This window comes from Cetorhinus maximus, chromosome 4 (genome assembly GCF_964194155.1).
Source record: "Cetorhinus maximus chromosome 4, sCetMax3.hap1.1, whole genome shotgun sequence".
Taxonomy (NCBI): domain Eukaryota; kingdom Metazoa; phylum Chordata; class Chondrichthyes; order Lamniformes; family Cetorhinidae; genus Cetorhinus; species Cetorhinus maximus.
In genome coordinates this window covers 158,845,949-158,867,530 of record NC_135882.1, presented here as the reverse complement: position 1 = coordinate 158,867,530, position 21,582 = coordinate 158,845,949, and the positions used below count along the sequence as shown (strand labels likewise).

Below are 21,582 nucleotides of genomic sequence, written 5' to 3'. Positions count from 1 at the left end.
TAAGGAGACCAAAACTGTTTTTCGGATGTGGTCTCACCAAGGCCCTGTACAGCTGCAGCAAAACTTCCCCATGCATTTGCCTTCCTAATAACTTGCTGGACCAGCATGCTAACTTTTTATGGTTCATGTACCAGGACACCCAGATCTCTCTGTAACACCAAATTTTGCAATCTCTCTCTGGTTAAATAGTATACTGCTTTTCTATTCTTCCTGTCAAAGTGGACAAGTTCACATTTTCCCACATTATACTCCACCTGCCAAATTTTTGCCCACTCACTTAACCTGTCTATATCCTTTTGCAGATTCTATACCTCTTCGTGACAACTTGCTTTCCTACTTATCTTGGTGTCACTGGCAAATTTGGCTACCATACATTCATTCCTTTCATCCAAATAACTGATGTAGATTGTAAATAGCTGAGGGCCCAGCACTGATCCCTGTGGCACTCCACTTGTTACAGCTTGCCAACCTGAAAAAGACCCATCTTTCCTACCTCCTGCTTCTTGTTGGCTAACCAACCCTTTATCCATGCTAATATGTTACCGCCTACACCATGAAATCTTATCTTGTGTAGTAACTTTTGATGTGGCATCTTATCAAATGCTTTCTGGAAATCCAGGTACACCATATCTACAGGTTCCCCTTTATCACCTTGCTTGTCACTTTTTTAAGAAACTCTAATAAATTAGTCAACCACAATTTCCCTTTCACAAAGCCATGTTGACTCTGCCTGATCACATTATAATTTTCTAAGTGTCCAGCTATAACCTCTTTAATAATGGATTCTAGCAATTTCCCTATGACAGATCATTAGGCTAACTTGCCTGTAGTTTCCTGCTTTCCGTACCTCTCCTATCTTGAATAAAGGTGTTACATTAGCTATTTTCAAATCCACTGGTACCCTTCCAGGATCTAAGGGCAGAATTGTCCGGTTCCATTGGCAGCGGGTGTCATGGTAGTGGTGGGGGCAGAAGTCGGTTTCACATTGGTGTGAAACCACACCGGGATCATCCGATGGTGTCCGCCATGGAGAACACGAATCCCGCTGGAGGCTGGCATGAACCAGATTCAAATCATGGCAATGGATTGCATAGTGAGGCCTGACCGGAATCATCCCCCCCTGCCCAATTTACCGTTATGACAATGGAAAAACATGTTGGCCCAGAACATGTCTGGACAAGTGAGATGTGGAGAAGAAGGACCTTGCTCAGATCGTGGCATCTGGGAGCAGAAGATGCTGGAGCCCTACAGCTACCGGACCCTGGAGAAATACATGCATCATATGTTGGGTAGATTTTCATGGACATGGCACTGCCGCGAAGAAGCACACGGAAGGTGGAGGTCTCCATCGATGCTTTGGGTCTGCTTCAGAACATCCTGATCTTGGCCATGGGCTGCTTTGGATGATCGTCGGTGGGGGCGGTGTGGAGAGGAAGGTGTACCGGGGGCAGGGGGGGTGGTGGGGTTGGCGATGGGGATGTTGAGGTTGGGAGGGGCAGGACGAAGTTGTCGGGGGGTGAGGTTGGAAGGGAGAGGAGGGAGTATGGGGGAAGGAGGGTGTAACGGGGAGAATGCTGCAACTGGGGAGGTAGGTGTAAGGGAGGGAGTGCGGAGAGGGGAAGGTGTTTGGGGGGAAGAGGGAGTAAGGGGGGATGTTTGGGTGAACGTGCAAGGGAGGGGTCTGTAGAGTCAATGACTGCCTCCTGGTGAGCATACCGAGGGCGGGCATGGTAGGAGGGAATAGTGAGCGTGAGAGGGGACAGAGGGAGCCGGTAGGGTGGGAGGGTGAAGGTGCATCAGTAATGGTAGAAGAGATAGCAGCAGACACGGATCCTGGCGGGGTGGGCGGGGAAGGAGGAGGTTGGGGAGGTTAATGTGGATGGAGATGGGATTTTCAGGAAGGTAGGGAATGTGCACTTTCACCTGGACATTCTGGAACGACAAGGGTTTTGGGTTGGTGAGTGACGGTGGGGAGGTGGAAGGTGTTGCCAGGGGGTTTGACAGTGATGGGGGAAAGAGCATGGATGAGTGGTGGAGGGGAAAGGATGGGGGAGCTGACATACTTGACCATGACCATGGTTGTTGAAATCATAAGTGAGTGGAGCCTCTTGTTGGACGGGTACAGGTGCTGCATGGGAGTGTGATCAGTGGGTGGGCGGAGATGCAGGTCAGCTCAGATGGACAACTGAAAGAGAACCCCAGCAGGCAGCATTGAAAATGCTCGGGACAGTGAGATAAGTGAGATGGATGAAGGCTCCGTGTGTATGGGAGAGTGCTTGCACAAGACTCCGAAAGGCCCTGTCACACACACACTTCTCCCTCCAGAATCACTCATGCTCTGGCTGCGTCCGACTGAACTGCTAGTTGGGTTGGGTTGGGTTGGGGGTGGTTGACACAGTGGGAGGACTCGCAAAGCCTGTCAATGAAGCTGAAAGACAACATTACACATTATTCAGTGAAAGTGAATATATTTTCAGATTATAAAGTGATACAATGTGTTCACCCATGCAACCACTTGTGATCAGAAATGTTTAACTTTTCTAGGCCGACAACTTCTGCTAGGTGCTGCCCTGACATCTGCAGCAGGGATGGAGACAGACTGTGCAATGGTACGCCCTGTTGCCTCTGATGACTTCAGTGTGTGAACTCTGGAGAGTCGAAGCTTCTGTGAGGCAGCTATTCCCTCCGTGTTGACAGAGGACGATGGTGTCAGAGGCAAAGGGGTCTCGGAGGGAGCGGACAGCGTCTGAGATTCCTGAGTGGATGACCCAGGGGTGTCCAACTGCCGCTCCTTTCCCTTTGGGTGCCTGAGGGCCCTGGCCTTGAGTGGAAGGAGCACCTGGAGGGACGTCAAGGTGCCCCATTTCCCTCTCGTGTTGCCACTGTTACCGTGATGAAGTGCAGGTCTGCGTGCATCTCCACGTTCTGCTAGACCAGGGTCTCCATGATGTGCGCTATTCTTTTCATGGAGACCTCCATACATGCACATGTGGGCATGATTTCAATAGAGATTAGGCAGACACACACCTCTGACTCATGTGCCACTCTGTGTGATGCTCCTCCACCTTCTGCTAACTGTCCACGATGAGTTGGAAGGCCAAATCCAGACCTCACGGATGCCTCTTCCCCAGCAATCCTCCAAGTGCTGGGGAGATTGGCTGAACCTGCCCCCTCCTGCTGCGGACAGGTGCCTGTATGGTGACCACCATAAGACCATAAGACATAGGAGCAGAAGTAGGCCATTCGGCCCATCGAGTCTGCTCTGCCATTCAATAAGATCATGGCTGATGTGATAATCCTCAACTCCACTTTCCTGCCTTTTCCCCATAACCCTTGATTCCCTTACTGATTAAAAATCTGCCTATCTCAGCCTTGAATATACTTAATGACCAAGCCTCTACAGCCCTCGGCGGTAAAGAATTCCACAGATTGACTACCCTCTGAGAGAAGAAATTGCTCCTCATCTCTGTTCTAAATGGGCGCCCCCTTACTCTGAGATTATTCCCTCTGCTCCTAGACTCTCCCTCAAGGGGAACAACCTCTCAGCATCTACCCTGTCAAGCCCCCTAAGAATCTTACATGTTTCTATAAGGTAGCCTCTCATTCTTCTAAACTCCAGTGAGTACAGGCCCAACCTACTCAACCTCTCCTCAAAAGAAAATCCCTCCATCCCCAGGACCAACCTAATGAACCTTCTCTGGACTGCCTTCAATGCCAGTATATCTTAGATAAAGGGATCAAAACTGTTCACAATATTCTAGATGTGGTCTAATTGGTGCCTTATATAGTTTTAGCAAGACTTCCCTATTTTTATTCTTAATTCCCTTTAAAATAAAGGCCAACATTCCATTTACTTTACCTATTACCTGTTGAACCTGTATGTTAGCTTTTTGTGATTCATGCACGAGGAATCCCAAATCTCTCTGTGCTGCAGCTTTCTTCAGTCTTTCCCCATTTAAATAATATTCAGCTCCTCTATTCTTCCTGCCAAAGTGCATAACCTCACACTTTCTCACATTATATTCCATCTGCCACATTTTTGCCCACTCACTTAACCTGTCTATATCCCTCTGTAGACTCTGTGTCATCGTCACCACTTGCCTTCACACTTGTTTTTGTCATCTGCAAATTTCTCGATGGTACATCCATTTCCCACATCCAAGTCATTAATATATATTGTAAGTAATTGTGGCCCCAGCACTGATCCTTGTGGCACTCCACTAGTTACAGGTTTCCATCCTGAAAATGCCCCCACTGTATCCCAACACTCTGTCATCTATTAATTAGCAAGTCCTCTATCCATGCTAATATTCTACCCCAAACACCATGGGCTCTTATCTTATTAAGTAGCCTTATGTGTGGTACCTTATCGAATGCCTTTTGGAAATCCAAATATATTACATATACTGATTCCCCTTTATCTATCTTGCTTGTTACCTCCTTAAATAATTCTAATAAATTTGTCAGGCATGATTTCCCCTTCATGAAGCCATGCTGACTCTGCTTGATTAGATTCTAGCTAAATTTGCAGATGACAGCAAAATAGGTGGGAAAGTAAATTTCTTCATAGCAATGAAGAAATAAGAAATTTACAAATGGATATGGACAGGTTAGGTGAATGGGCCCAAATTTGGCAGATGGAGTTTAACGTGGATTAGTGTCAAGTTATCCATTTTGGTCGGAAGAATAAAAAGGTGACTTATTATTTAAATGGAGAGAAACTTCAGAATGCTTCAGTGCAGAGGGATCTGGGTGTCCTTGTGCATGAATTGCTGAAAGCTAGTTTGCAGGTACAGCAGGTAATAAGGAAGGCAAATGGAATTTTGCCATTTATTGCTAAAGGAGTAGAGTATAAAAATAGGGAAGTGTTGGTGCAACTGTACAAGGCATTGGTGAGACCGCATCTGGAGTACTGTGCACAGTTTTGGTCCCCTTACTTAAGGGAGGATGTAGTTGCACTGGAGGTGGTTCAGAGGAGGTTCACTTGATTGATTCCAGAGATGCAGGGCTTGTCTTATGAGGAGAGATTGAGCAGTTTAGGCCTATATTCGCTAGAGTTTAGAAGGATGAGAGGAGATCTAATTGAGGTATATAAGATGCTAAAGGGGATAGACAAAGTAGACGTGGAGCAGATGTTTCCCCTTCTGGGGCATTCTAGAATGAGAGGCCATTGTTTTAGGCTACGGGGTGGTAGATTTAAATCAGAGATGAGGAGGAATTACTTTTCTCAAAGGGTCGTGAATCTGTGGAATTCACTACCTCAGAGTGTAGTGGATGACGGGACGCTGAATAAATTTAAGGAGGAGATAGATTTTTAATTAGTAATGGGTTGAAAGGTTATGGGGAGAGGGCGGGAAATTGGAGTTGAGGCTGAAATGAGATCAGCCATGATCGTAATGAATGGCGGGGCAGGCTTGAGGGGCTGAATTGCCTACTCCTGCTCCTAGTTCTTATGTTCTTATGTATGTTCTTATGTATTTCTAAATGCTCTGCTGTTACATCCTTTATAACAGACTCCAACATATTCCCAATGAGAGATGTTAAGCTAACTGGCCTATAGTTACCAGTTTTTTGTCTCCCTCCCTTTTTGAATAAGGGTGTTACATTACCAGATTGTGAATTTGAGCCTGCTCAAGGACTAAGTCCCACCAAGGTATGTGTCTCTGTGCTCTGGTGGAGGGTGTGGATAAGTGCTGTGAGGGGTATTCCCGGCTGCTTATTTCGAGTTCTTCAATGGAGGAGGTGTCCTCTTGGCTGGAGGTGAGGGTCTGGATGGAGCTGAGGTTGTCGGTCACTTGGCAGACTCCCTGTGAACCAAAGTAGAGATAATTAGTGCATGGCAGCAGAGTCAAAAAGCAGGAGAGAGAGCACTCATAGTTGCATTGAGAGAACGATGACGTGTTGCTGGATCCTCATGTGGGTGTCTGCTGCCGACCTCACTGTCGCCGCAGGCACAGTCCACGTTCTCACGTATCAGTGCGATGGCATGCCCCTCAAAGTGGGGCCTAATGTGGGCCACTCCACACCCATCCCCCCTCCCCCATCACTGGTCTGGGACCTCTCCCTGCTGTTGTGAATAGGCTTCTCCTGCATGATGGGGAGAGTGTGAGCAGGACGCATGGCACTGCATGGAATGTTTGTGTGGTGACTGGAGCCATGGGCGGGATGAGGACATGAGTTCCAGATGTAATGAGCCTGATGGAGATGTGAGTGTGTGTGTGTGAGAGTTAGTGGCGTTGTCCCTTGAGGTATGAGATCCCTGTGGGTTTGTGAGTGTGTGAGTTGAGAGTGATGAGGTGGTTGACTAACCCTGGTGGAGTGGATGAGAGCATTCACCCTCTTCCTGCACTGGACTGCTGACCTTCTCTGTCTCCAGTGGTGCTGACCATTGCTGCCACCACCTCGCAGGCTGGATTGGTAACTCTGCGGGGATGGAAGATGGTCCACTGTGTCCAGCAGGTGCCCCAGAGAGGTGTCACTAAATTTGGGAGCTGCTGTCTTCTTTGCTTTTGGGGCCATCAGTCTTGGTCTGGAGCAGTCCTGGTCTGAAGACATGAAGTAGGCTGAGCTCTGCTGTGCTTTAAATATGGTGCCCGGAGGGAGGAAGCGCTGAGGTCATGGCATGGTGGGCAAATCTGAGCCCTGCCGCCAGTGTGTTTCCCATGAATGAATTATTAATGAGGCAGGATGCGTTGGGAAGGGGACAATATGGCGTGAAAAATCGCCATTGTGGCCAGTGGGTAAAACATCATTTTTCATACCCACTACCACATTTAGTACAAATCTGGGATGATTCCACCCTAAGGAATTTTGGATGATTATAACCAATGCATCTACTATCTCTGCAGTCAATTCTTTTAATACCCTAGGATGCAGGCCATCTGGTTCTGGGGACTTGTCAGCCTTCTGGCCTAGTAGTTTTCCCAGCACCTTTTCCCTGGCGATGGCAATTGTTTTAAGTTCCTCCCTCCTGTACACCTCTTGATGCCGAGTTGGCCTTTATTGCAAGAGGATTTTGAGTACAGGAGTAGCGAAGTCTTGCTTCAACAGCATAGGACCTTGGTCAGACCGCACCTGGAATACTGTGTCCTCTTACCTCAGGAAGGAAATTATTGCCATAGAGAGAGTGCAACGAAAGTTCACCAGACTTGTTCCTGGAATAGCGGGACTGTCCTATGAAGAGAGATTGGGGTAACTGGGCCTGTATTCTCTAGCGTTTTGAAGAATGAGAGGTGATCTCATTGAAACCTACAAAATACTTAAAGGGATAGACAGGGTAAATGCAGGTGAGATGTTTCCCCTGGCTGGGGAGTCTAGAACCAGAGGACACTATTTCAAAATAAGGGGGAAGCCACATACGACCGAGATGAGGAAAAAATCTTTTTACTCAGGGGGTTGTGAATCTTTGGAATTCTCTACCCCAGAGGGCTGAGGAAGCTCAGTCATCACATATGTTTAAAGTAGAGATTGGCATTTAGAAATCTGTCAATGATATAAAGGGATATGGGGATAATGTGGGAAAAAGTCATTGAAGTGGATGATCAGTCATGATCACATTGAATGGCGGAGCAGGCTCGATGGGCTGATTGGCCTACTCTTGCTCCTATGTTCCTATGAGATGTGGGCATCGATGGCCAGGCTAGTATTTATTGCCCACCCCAATTGCCCTTGAGAAGGGGGCAGTGAGCCGCCTTCTTGAACCGCTGCAGTCCATGTAGTGTTGGCACACCAGCAGCGCTGTTTGGGAGGGAGTTCCAGGATTTTGATCCAGCGACAGTGAAGGAACGGTGATATATTTCCAAGTCAGGATGGTAAGTGGCTTGGAGGGGAACATGGTGGTGTTCCCATGCATCTGTCCTAGGTGGTAGTGGTCGTGGGTTTGGAAGGTGCGTAGGAATATCATCTTCTCCAAGTTTCTCTCCGAGGCACACACCATCCTGTCTTGAACCTGAATTGCTATTCCCTCATTGTTGCTGGATCAAAATCCTAAAATTTTCTAGCTAACAACACTGTGGGAGTTCTTTCACAAAATAATGCAGCGGTTCAAGAAACCATCACCATCTCAAAAGCAATGAGGAATGGAGAGTGAATGCTCACCATGCTGGTAAAGCTCATATCCTCCGGATGAATGAAGAGAAAGTTGTAATAGTTATCAATATCTTCATGACTAGTCAAGGATAAAAGGATTTTAACCTGTGATGAATTACTGGGAAACGATCATGCTTGTATGTTTCAGCCTTTTTGTAAAAGTCTGTTTTATTATTTAGAGATTCACATAATCCAATCTTTTTCTGAACAGAATTCTGGGGTGAACTTGCTAAAGAGTTTTACTGGAACAGCCCTCCGACAGGAACAATTCTAGATTACAATTTTGATCTGACAAAGGGGAACGTGTATGTGAAGTTCATGGAAGGAGCAACCACAAATATCTGTTACAACCTCCTGGACAGAAACATACAAGAGAATGGCCAGGGAGAGAAAATAGCTTATTACTGGTAATCAAGACTTTATATTTTTGTTCTTTATAGATATTGTTTCATTTTAAAAAAATACTTGTCAAAAATATCTTCGGATCCAGTAGATGATAAATGTTCTAAACGTAACTTTTGCTTATAGCTCAACAAGACTTTTTAGACAAAGTGGTCACTTTATCGATCCAGGAAATTCCCCAAGAAGGTGAAAACTCCAGTTTTCTGTTAAAGACACTGGCTAATATTGGAGTATGACACTATTGCAGCTAGCTACCCGATGGTAACTCACAAAAGAATAATGTGATAGAAAAAGAAATGGAGGATAAATGCAGAGAAATGGAACTAAAGTAAATGGTTTAATTTGGAGAGTTAGCATCAGCATCAGGTGAATGGGCTAAATGGCCTCCTTGAAGTAATATCTAGATTTTCAATGACTCTATGTATCTGGAGAAGGGAAAAGTATCTGAGGGTGGCTACTGGATTGCCTGGTATTACTATTTCCCTTGTATGGTTCTTGTTGAAGCAGGGGAATGCGTTATCTAGATGACATCACAGCTACAACAAGCATGTGTGAGCCTGGTAGTGGGTGATATGGACTAGTAGAAAAACGATGGAAGGGTAAAAAGGGATTCCATATTCTGACCCTTGTCTGGCCCCTTCAAATTTGATTAATCACATTGGATGAAAAGTTGGGCGCATTAGTGCCACCTCTGGGGCACACAATTGTGGGGTGAATCGCACCGGATGCCATATTGGTGAAAGCGTTAGGGTGCGCACTGTTCATTTGGTGATTATTTTACTTTTTCATTCTGTGCCCTGTGGCCTGCACCGGACCCTTGAAATTGATTTTCTACCATCTCATGAATTTTTATTGTGCTACATGCATGTGACCTCCTCTCAATCACTCATGTGCAAGTAACTAAGAATTTAGATTGAGCTATCTGCATTTATATTATTTTTACTTCTTTTCAGCATTTGCCTGACATTTCACCCCATACAAATTATTTGTTTCTGGTTTCATTACTTTTTATTGGATTGTGCTAACAGGTCATGCAACGGCCCCTGCATTGCACATGAGTAATGGAGTTATATTTAATGTGAGGCACGCAGGTTTAGATGTTTTGTTATGACTGGGATGGGAGGAGTGCGCGAATTATCAAGCCCCAATACGCCACAGGCCGTACTATTAATTTAAATGTTTAATTTTCTCACCAAAATGGCCAATTGTGTACCCATACCTGTATCACCCAGAAGAAAAGAGACTCTGACCAGGCTTCTTTCAAAAACTCAGAATGATTAATTTATTTTAAAACAGAACTTCTTTTAATAAGTCGCAAGTACTGGTTAACACACAATTGTAATCAGCACGTATAACTATCTGTCTCTTCCTAAAGAATTCCCCCAGCACACACACATACACACTCACAGACAAACAGAGGACAAGCAGGGTAAAATTTTTAGCTCGGGCGGGTGGGCACACCCGACCCGCTCGAGCATAAAATGACGCGCATTGACGTTGGGCGTGCATCCCGACGTCAACGCATAGTCGGGCGATATTTCGTTCAGCGGGCACGCGCCAGAGTTGGCAGTGTGCCTGCTGACAATTAAAAGGCCTATCAAGGCCATTAAATGATCAGTCAAATAGAATTTTTAGCTGCCTGTCCAACCTTACGGTTGGTGGGCAGGTGAAAAGGCCAAGCGGCCTTTGCGCTTTTTAGGAAACCTCAACCGCAGGCGGGATGAGGTTTCCTAAAGCAAATAAAAATAAAATAAAAATTTTAAAACTTAATTAATAACATGCCCCTGTTCATGTGGCAGAGCCACATGAGGGGACATGTTTAATGACGTTAAAAAAATTTCTTTTTAAAACAAATGATCTCCCTGAAGCAGCTCTGTGCCTCAGGGAGATTATGAAGCTCGCACTTGCATTCATGCACAAAGGGTGCACTTGCCTGGCTTGCACTCCCCACTCCCCCACCCACCCCCCCCACCACCACCCCCGCCTGCACAGGCAGTACTGAGCGCTGCCGCTCGCGTTTCACGCTGGGCAGGCCTAAAAAATCCGGGCCGCTGATTTTCCCAGGAAATAGGGACTGAATCAGGAAATCAGATCCATATGAAATTAGTAAACTTATTCAGCAGCATTGTAAAATAGTGACCTTTATAATAATACCTTGCACATCACATTCCACAGCACACCCATTGTAACAAACAGAGATTTGAAATTCAATGGTGCAACATCGTTTTGCTACTAACCGACACCTAATACAACAGGTAGAAATTGCACACTCTTTATGGACTGGAATTGCACCCTCCACCATGTTGGGTCTAGGCACTATAGGTGTTAGGTCCTCTGAATATTAATGATGTGATACAGTGACTATCTGAGGTTCCCTCTATGGAAATGCTTTGCCCTGAGGCAGCCTGCACTGACACCAGCTGCATTCAGGTAAATCAGGTTCCAATGCAGCCTAATACGCCCTATGCACCCTTGATTTTCATGTACATGTTTTTTGTAAAATGTGTAAAAATATATCAGATAACGGTTCAAATTTGATATTACTTAAAATGCAATGCAGTTCAGTTTCTTTCATCAAAGTATGTGGCACTCTGAGCTTCCTCACTACACTTAAAATTACATGCTATTTTTACTATGTACATTTACATTTCATGTCAAAACATTCTCTGCTGCATACAGCCTGAGTAGTTTTACATGGCGGGAGAGGCTCAGTGGCCTATCCCCATTGAGCCTTTGCGGCGGCTGTTCCAAGCTTTAGCGAGTTGCTCAGTATGAAGTCCCGGACCTTGGAATGTGCCATTTTGCAGTATATGATCGCATATAGCTCTTTGCACAGAAGAGGCAAGCTTGTTAAAAATACTTACCTTGGTGTGGAGCTGAGAAGCGCAGGAGTGTCCATTTTAACTCCGCATTAATGCTACGTGAGCTGATGATGGCCACTGCTCACACCCCACTCTGCTTGCAACCCTGACCAATCTGATCATCATCACCACCTCCCCACCTTGCCGCCTCTACCTTTCCAGATCCTGGGCACTGCCATCCTCCTGGTCCCAGCTACTAGTACCCTCACTGCCAATCAATCTCCTCTTGGTTGCCTGTTTTCTGAATGTCCCTTCCTCTGGTCCTCTTGCCTGAGGCCAGGTCTTTGAGGCTTCTTTACCAATCTGGGGACACTCATTCTGCACTGAAAATGAGGCTTGGATCCAAATATCAGCAGTGCCCAAATCTATCCATACAAAGGTTGTTCTCTGAAACGCTCATAGGCCCATTTTTCAGCGTGATCAAGTTCTTCCCCCCAATATATCCATGAGAAAGACATGGAAGATCCAATCAAATAAATGAGAGCACGTGTTTCTGGCCTGTCATTGCCAGGCATTAGTGCCACATTTTTCAATTGGTTCAACTTTGTTCTTCCTAAACAGGCAAGATATCAGAATTCTGTAACTCTGAGCAATGGGGAAAGTCACCAGTAACACAAAGCGCAAACTGAAACAATTCCATTTTTTTCATTGCAGGAAAATATGTTGAAAATAAGGGTTGTATTAAAGGTAATAAAATCTGCATTTCACAGTAACATGAATAAAATGAACTGCAAATTCTCTTGAATTTTTGAGTACCATCATTAATGGACATCACATTAGCTCTGAACAGCTGAAGATTTGAGTTGATGTTCTTTCTGGGGTTAATACTGTCAAATGAAGTGAAGTAAAGGGACCTCTACTTGTATTTCTCTGGATGCCTCAGTCTGAATGATCTAGTGCTTAAACTTCAACACTTATCTGACCTTTCTTTATGGGTGATGACATACTTTCACTACACCTTCCTCCATCTCCATGTGCTGGATAGTCCCAGATGTCGCTTTCCACCTAGCGCAGCAAACTATCACTAAGTGCACTCAAGTGCCAAACCCAAGTCACCAGGACCGCATCACCTGTAAGGACTTCAAGCCAACATCCAAACCTACTCTTATTACTAATTCCTACCCATTTCCTTCTCAGTTCCCCACTTTGTCCCCCATATATGTTCCATAATAACATAAAAACAGAAATAGTAGAAGTAGATCATGCGGGCTATTGAGCCAGGTCTGCTTCCTGCATTTCATTTTTACTCATAATATTCCCATATACCATCAAATGCTTTTCCTTCATCCACCTATATAATCCAAACTCCCCACTGAATTAATAGAGCTCCCTACCACTGGAATAACAGATTTACTCACTGGAATAACTGAACTCTCTATCACAGGAATAACAGGGCTCTCTAGTTACTGGACTGACAGAGATCCCTACTCAATGGAATAACAGAGCTCCCTACTCACTAGAATAGTTGGAATACCAGAACTCTCTGCTCACTGGAATAACAGAGCTCTCTACTCACTACAAAGACAGAGTCCCCTACTTGCTGGAATGACAGAGCTCACTGCGCACTGGAATAACAGAGCTCTCTACTCATTGGAATAACAGAATGCTCTATTCATTGGAATAACAGAGCCCTCTACTCACTGGAATAACAGAGCTCTATACTCACTGGGACTCCAGAACTCTCTACTCACTGGAATCCCAGAACTCCCTACTCATGGAATACCAGTACTCTCTACTCACTGGAATAACAGAGCTCTCTACTCACTGGAATAACAGAGCTCCCTACTCACTGGAATAACAAAACTCTCTACTCACTGGAATAACAGAGCTCTCTACACACTGGAATAACAAAACTCTCTACTCACTGGAATAACAAAACTCTCTGCTCACTGGAATAACAGAACTCTCTGCTTATTGGAATAACACAACTCTATACTCACTGGAATAACAGAAGTTTCTGCTTATTGGAATAACAGAACTCTCTGCTCACTGGAATAACCAAACTCTGCCCACTGGAATAACCGAACTCTCTGCTTATTGGATTAACAGAACTCTGCTCACTGGAATAACCAAACTCTCTGCTCACTGGAATAACAGAACTTTCTGCTAATTGGAATAACAGAACTCCCTGCTCACTGGAATACCAGAACTCTCAACTCACTGGAATAACTGAACTCTCTACTCACTGGAATAACAGAACTTTCTGCTTATTGGAATAACAGAACTCTGTACTCACTGGAATACCAGAACTCTCAACTCACTGGAATAACAGAACTTTCTGCTTATTGGAATAACAGAACTCTGTGCTCACTGGAATACCAGAACTCTCTGCTCACTGGAATAACCGAACTCTCTGCTCACTGGAATAACAGAACTTTCTGCTAATTGGAATAACAGAACTCCCTGCTCACTGGAATACCAGAACTCTCAACTCACTGGAATAACCGAACTCTCTATTCACTGGAATAACAGAACTGTCTGCTTATTGGAATAACCGAACTCTCTACTCACTGGAATAACCAAACTCTCTGCTTACTGGAATAACCGAACCCTCTGCTTACTGGAATAACAGAACTCTCTACTCACTGGAAAAACCGAGCTCTCTGCTTATTGGAATACCTGAACTCTCTACTCACTGGAAGAACTGAACTCTCTGCTTACTGGAATAACAGAACTCTCTGCTCACTGGAATAACAGAACTCTCTACTCACTGGAATAACCGAACTCTCTGCTTAATGTAATAACTGAACTCTCTGCTCGCTGGAATAACTGAACTCTCTGCTCACTGGACTAACAGAGCTCCCTACTCAGTTGAATAACACAGCTCTGAACTCACTGGAAAAACAGAACTCTCTGCTCACTGAAATAACAGAACTCTCTGCTTATTGGAATAAGACAACTCTATACTCACTGGAATAACAGAACTTTCTGCTTATTGGAATAACTGAACTCTCTGCTTACTAGAATAACAGAAGTCTTTGCTTACTGGAATAACAGAGCTCCCTACTCACTGGACTAACAGAGCTCTCTTTGCACTGGAATAACAGAGCTCCCTACTCAGTTGAATAACACAGCTCTGAACTCACTGGAATAACAGAACTGTCTGCTTATTGGAATAACAGAACTCTCTGCTCACTGGAATAACCGAACTCTCTACTCACTGGAATACCAGAACTCTCTGCTCACTGGAATAACAGAACTTTCTGCTTATTGGAATAACAGAACTCTCTGCTCACTGGAATAACCGAACTCTCTACTCACTGGAATAACAGCACTTTCTGCTTATTGGAATAACAGAACTCTGTGCTCACTGGAATACCAGAATTCTCAACTCACTGGAATAACAGAACTTTCTGCTTATTAGAATAACAGAACTCTGTGCTCACTGGAATACTAGAACTCTCTACTCACTGGAATAACAGAACTCTCTGCTTATTGGAATAACAGAACTCTGTACTCACTGGAATACTAGAACTCTCTGCTCACTGGAATAACAGAACTCTCTGCTTATTGGAATAACAGAACACTCTGCTCACTGGAATAACAGAACTCTCTTATTGGAATAATAGAACTCTGTACTCACTGGAATACTAGAACTCTCTGCTCACTGGAATAACAGAACTCTCTGCTTATTGGAATAACAGAACTCTCTGCTCGCTGGAATATCAGAACTCTCTTCTTATTGGAATAACAGAGCTCTCTACTCAATGGAATAACAGAACTCTCTGCTTACTGGAATAACTGAACTCTCTGCTTACTGGAATACAGAGCTCTGTACTCACTGGAATAACAGAGCTCCCTACTCACTGGACTAACAGAGCTCTCTTTGCACTGGAATAACAGAGCTGCCTACTCAGTTGAATAACACAGCTCTGAACTCGCTGGAATAACAGAGATCTCTACTGGCTGTAATAACACAGCTCCCTACTCACTGGAATAGTGGAGCTATCTACTGGCTGGAAGAACAGAGCTTCCCGCTCACTAGAATAACAGAGCTCTGAACTCACTGGAAGAACAAAGCTCCCTATTCACTGGAATAATGGAGCTCTCCACTCACGGGAATAATGAAGGTCCCCACTCACTGGAACAACAGCTTCCTACTAACTGGAATTACAGAGCTCTCTACTCACTGGACTAACAGAGCTCTCTACTCACTGGACTAACAGTACTCTCTATTCACTGGAGTAACAGAGCTCTCTACTCACTGGAATAACAGAAGTCTCTACTCACTGGAATAACAGAAGTCTCTGCTCACTGGAATAACAGAGCTCTCTACTCACTGGCATAACAGAGCTGTCTATTCACTGGAATACCAGAGCTCTCTACTCACTGGACCAACAGATCTTTCTACTCACTGGAATAACAGAAATGTTTATTCACTGGAATAACAGAACTCTCTACTCACTGGAATAACAGAACTCTCTACTCACTGGAATAACAGATCTTCCTACTCACTGGAATAACAGAACTCTCTACTCACTGGAGTAACAGAATTCTCTACTCACTGGAATAACAGACTACTCTGTCAGGAAGATGTAGTAATGTTATTGAAATTTATTGTAAAATAGTGGTACCTGTGTCTATATATGTGTGCGTATGTGCGTGTGTGCCTTAATGGATTAAAGGCAGCTGGTCTGAAGGCTTTGATGTATTAGAAGAGAAGCACGGGCTGAAATGTTAAGTAGGTAAATACAGAGGTAAAGGAAGCATTTGCATTTTAAATAAACTAGGCTAGATTGTTTTGAAAAGAGGGAGTGAAATGTATCACTTAGCCAGGTGAAGTTCAGGAACTGCCTGTTTATTTTTCTCAAAGATTACTGGTATAACTTAGTACTATGAGAAATTTTTTTATCAGAAAGGTAAAGTCCAAAGACATAGTGAAACAATGGGAATTTGCATTCAAAGGAGAACATATGTATAAAGGAGCGTTGGTAAGGGTAGGCATTTTAACTCTAACTAGTGTGAAAAGCCTTCAACATCCATGCCTCAAGCTGCAGTTTTCAAAGGACTGAAGTTAAGAAAACTCACTTTGAATTCAATTGGTTCAGGGTATCGTGCGCCACCTTGCCTGAGTCTTTTAAAATTTGTGGCCAGGACTTTCCATTTGTCGGGCGGGCTCGACACGAGTGGGTGGGGGCGGTCATGGAGCCAACCACCACCCACTATTAGCTCCACACCGCAATTTCACATGCAAAAGAGTGCTTAAATCTCCCTGAGGCAGCTCTGTGCCTCTGGGAGATTGAAGCGCTTTATAAAAAAAAAATATATTAAAAATTTAATGAAACATGTCCCCTCATGTGACTGTGTCACATGAGATGGGACAAGTTTTTATTTTTCAAAGAATGTTTTTATTCAATTAGTATTAGCTTTAGGAAACCTCATCTCGCTCGTGAATGAGGTTTCCTAAAAAAACGTAAAGGCTGCTTGGCCATTTCACCTGCCTGCCAACCATAAGGTTGTCCAGGCAGCATAAAATTCAGGTTAATTACCTGGTTAATGGCCTTAATAGGCTTATCAATTATCAGCGGTTGAACAGCCGAATCTGGCGTGCACCCGCCGAATGAAATATCGCGCGACTTCGCGATGATATCGGGGCACACGCCCGACGTCATCGTGTGTCATTTAATGTTCTGGAGCATCGGGCGTGTGCTCGCAAGCCAAAAGTAATATTCTGCCCTATGTGTCTTACTGTTGCCTTAATGAAAGTGTAACTGGGAGTCAAATTAATTCAGGGATTTAGAAGTTATTATAGTCGTAATTTGTAGAAGTATGCATGTGCTTAAAATCATTTGTCCTTTTAATAAATGTTTAATCTAGTTTTGTAAAAATATTTAAGATTTGGTGGTCTTATTACTACTGCAATCAAGGCACACATCTCGAAATTTATACACATTGCAAAACAGGTTGTGGCAGTTGTTTTATGTTTCCCTTTGGGATTTGAACAACTCAGCATTTACCATCAGCTGTGCCATAACAACTCACTGGAATAACAGAGCTCTCTACTCACTGGAATAACAGAGCTCTGAACTCACTGGAATAACAAAGCTCCCTACTCACTGGAACAACAGCTTCCTCCTAACTTGAATAACAGAGCTCTCCACTGGCTGGAATTACAGAGCTCCCAACTCACTGGAGTAGCAGAGCTCTCAGCTCACTGGAATAACAGAACTCTCTATTCACTGGATTAACAGAGCTCTACACTCACTGGAATAACAGAGCTCCCTACTCACTGGAATATCGGAGCTCCCTAATAACTGGACTAACAGAGTTCTGTACTCACTCGAATAACATAACTCTCTACTCACTGGATTAACAGAGCATCCTACTCACTGGAACAACAGTTTCTTATGAACTGAAATGACAGCTTCCCACTCACTGGAATAACAGAGCTCACTATTCATTGAAATAACAGAGCTCTCTTGTCACTGGAAGAAAAGATCTCTCTACTCACTGGAGTAACAGATCTCCCCACTCACTGGAAGCAATGCTGCCTACTCACTGGAATAACAGAACCCTATTCACTCAAATAACAGAGCTCCTCACTCACTGGGATAACAGAGCTCCCTACTCACTGGAATAATAGAACTCTCTATTCACTGGAAAAACAAGCCCCCTACTCACTGGAATAACAGAAATCTCTACTCACTGGAATAACAGAACTCTCTATTTACTGGAATAACAGAACTCTCTATTCAATGGAAAAACAGATCTCCTTACTCACAGGAATAACAGAACTCTCCACTCTATGGGGAAGATATAATAACATTATTGGAATTTATTGTAAAATAGTGTTATCTGTGTCTATATGGGCAGAATTTTGCCCTCTTCGGGAGGGGGTTGCGTGGAGGAGGTGGGCTGGGCTGGTTGGTAAGCCGGTCGCTATCTGCGATCAGGCCGTAACCGTGATATCACACTGGGGGGCCAATTGAGGTCCACCCAGCATGAATGCCCGGCTGCAGAACATCTGAGAAGGGGTGGGCGGGAGCGGGCTCCTGTTTGCCACCGGGTCCAATGGTGACCCGGCAGCCAGTTCAAAACCGGAGCAGGCCGTCCCAGGGAGGCTGCACGTGTCGGAGTTGCTGGAACCACATGGTTGCAAATGAAGATGTAGACACCAGGCGGGAGGTGAGGTCGGTTGCACACTCGGCACCCTGCTTTTCCAGTGAGCACCTCGCTGTCCTCCTGGAGGCAGTGGCTACCAGAAGGGACACTCTTGTCCCCAGAGGTGGGAGGAGCAGGCCACTACACCTCACAAAGAAGGCATGGGAGGAGGTGGCAGCCTGGGTCAGCAGCCATGACATGGTGCGGCGCACATGGGTGCAGTGCTGGAAGCACTTCAGTGACCTGCTGCGCATAGGAAGGCCATACCATGTTGGCATGGGCCAGTGTGTTCAATTGATTTGGGCTGGCCATCCCCCCGTGGAGCTCAGGGGTGTTAGAGTCTGAGTGCAACTGGCAATGACACCGGAGCTGGCCAAGGGGGTGAGCCCTGGCTGCTTGGACTGAGTGCCTTGCACCTCGAGGGCCATGATTCAGATACGCACTGCAAGGTGCTCCTCAGGTGGGGTTGGCCAGGCTGCAATGGCGCTGCAGGTAGAGAGTGGAATAATCAAAGCTCCTCTATCCTCTCAGGAGAAGACATCCCATAACAACATTGAGAGGTTGCGGACAGGCGGAGGACCCCCTACACCTCCTCATCCTCTCCAGATTCGAGCAGGATGCCTTGGAGCCTGAGAGGCACCATGCACCTTGTTCAACCGGCAGTGGAGAGGCTGGGGTGTCAGACGAAGGTAAGAGTGCAGTGCTCGGAGGTGAGAGTTTCGGATGGTGCAAACATTCTTGCGTAGTCTCATCATTAACGGGAGCCTCCAGCCCGGATTTCTCATTGATCATTAAAAGACGCTAGGACCATGATGAAGATCTCCATTGTCTCACCAGGGTGCCTGGCATACACAGTGACAGTGTGATGACTTTAACTAATAACGTGTCGTTGTTCTCCCCTAGATTTGCCACCAAGCAGCCAATGTGAGGACCTCCAGGATCCACCCCTGACACTGGAGGACCACCATGCTCCAGAAGCACCTGCATCACACCCACTCTCTGAAGCAGGCACCAGTGCAGATACCAGCACCTCAGTGGACATTAGTTCGGTGGCTGGTATCATGGTGCACATTGGTGAGGGCACTTCACACTCGTTTGAGGTGCAGGTGGAGGCAGAGAGTGCCCAGGGCGCTGGCAGCTGGAAAACTGCTGGAGACCAGGACGATACTCAGTCGAAGGCTGATAATGGGCCTCTGGAGTCGTCCATTAGGCAGCAGATGCTGGATGTCCAGCGAACTCTGTGGGAGGATCTGGCGGAGATCCACGAGGGTATATGTGCCATGATCTCCGTCGTGGAGGAGTCCATGTGGAGCATGAGCACTGCATTGACCCTCATGGCTGAGAACACTGCCACCTCCATTGAGAGAGTGGTGACTCTCATGGAGAGGCTGCCACAGGAACAGAATCAGGGGTTCCTGGAGTGGGGCTTGGACCTGCAAGCCCTCACACAGGCACTGACCTCAGGTGTCTAATAGAGCTCTCTATCCACTGGAATAACAAAACTCTTTGTTCACTGCAATAACAGAGCTCTCTACTCACTGGAACAATACTGCTCTGTGCTCCCTGAAATAACAGAACTCCCTACTCGCTGGAATAACAGAACTCTCCATTCATTGGAATAACAGGATCTACTCACTGGAATAACAGAACTCCCTACTCACTGAATAACAGAACTCTCCATTCATTGGAATAACAGGACTCTACTCACTGGAATAACAGAACTCTTTATTCACAGGAATGACAGAGCTCTCTACTCACTGGAATAACAGAACTCTGTACTCACTGCCATAACAGACTATTCAAATAGTTGTTTTGTAGTACAGAACTTGAGTCCTGCTGATAAAAAAAATACATGTCAAAGCTGTTTGTCTTTCACGCATCAGGACAATTCGAATAATAGGGTTCTCTGCTCAGTGGAATAACAGAACTCTATTCACTGGAATAACATAGCTCTGTACTCACTGGAATAAGAGAGCTTTCTACTCACTGGAACAACAGAGCTCTCTAGTTGCTGGACTAACAGAGCTCTCTATTCATTGGAATAACAGAACTCTTTGTTCACTGGAATACCAGAACTCTCTCTTCAGTGGAATAACCGAACACTCTACTCACTGGAATGACAGAGGTCTTTATTCATTGGCATAAGAGAGCTCTCTACTCACTGGAATTACAGAGCTCTCTACTCACTGGAATAACACTGCTCTGTGCTGACTGGAATAATAGAGCTCTCTACTCACTGAATAATATAACTCTCTACTCACTGGACTGACAGAACTGTCTATTCATTGGAACAATAGAGCTCTCTACTCACTGGAAAAACAGAGCTCTCTTGCTGGACTAACAGGGCTCTCTATTCACTGGATAACAGAACTCTTTCTTCACTGGAATAACAGATATCTCTGCTCACTGGAATAACACAGCTCTGTACTCACTGGAATAATAGAACACTCTACTCACTAAATAACAGAACACGCTACTCACTGGAATAACTGAACTCTGTTCACTGGAATAGCAGAACTCTCTGCTCACTGGAATGACAGAACTCTCTGTTCACTGGAATAACTGAACACGCTACTCACTGGAATGACAGAAGTCTTTATTCATTGGAATAAGAGAGCTCTCTACTCACTGAATAATATAATTATCTACTCACTGCAATAACAGAGCTCTCTACTCACTGGAACTACACAACTCTCTGTTCACTGGAATAACAGATCTCCCTACACACAGGAGTGACAGTGCTCTCTATTCATTGGAATAACAGAGCTCTCTACTCACTGGAATAACATTACTCTCTACTCACTGAATAATAGAACGCTCTACTCACAGGAGTGACAAAGCTCTCTATTCATTGGAATAATAGAACTCTCGACTCACTGAAATAGCAGGACTCTCTACTCACTGGAGTGTCAGAACTCTCCATTCATTGGAATAACAGAACTCTCTGCTCTATAGAATAACAGAAATTTCATCTCATTGGAATAACAGAGCTCTCTCTCTCTCTTGCTGGACTAAAAGCGCTCTCTATTCACTGGAATAACAGAACTCTGTTCACTGGAATAACAGAACTCTACTCACTGGAATAACACAGTTTTGTACTCACTGGAATAATAGAACTCTTGACTCACTG

The 21,582-nt window shown here is 45.0% G+C and overlaps 1 protein-coding gene across 1 annotated transcript in view; it reads left to right on the top strand.

The window, feature by feature from the left end:
• acss2l (acyl-CoA synthetase short chain family member 2 like) overlaps positions 1-21,582 on the top strand; it is a 114,954-nt gene that overhangs the window by 6,412 nt on the left and 86,960 nt on the right. The window contains exon 2 of the mRNA XM_078541043.1: positions 8,300-8,495. Coding sequence (XP_078397169.1) covers positions 8,300-8,495 — 196 coding nt within the window. The remainder of the gene's footprint in view (positions 1-8,299; positions 8,496-21,582) is intronic.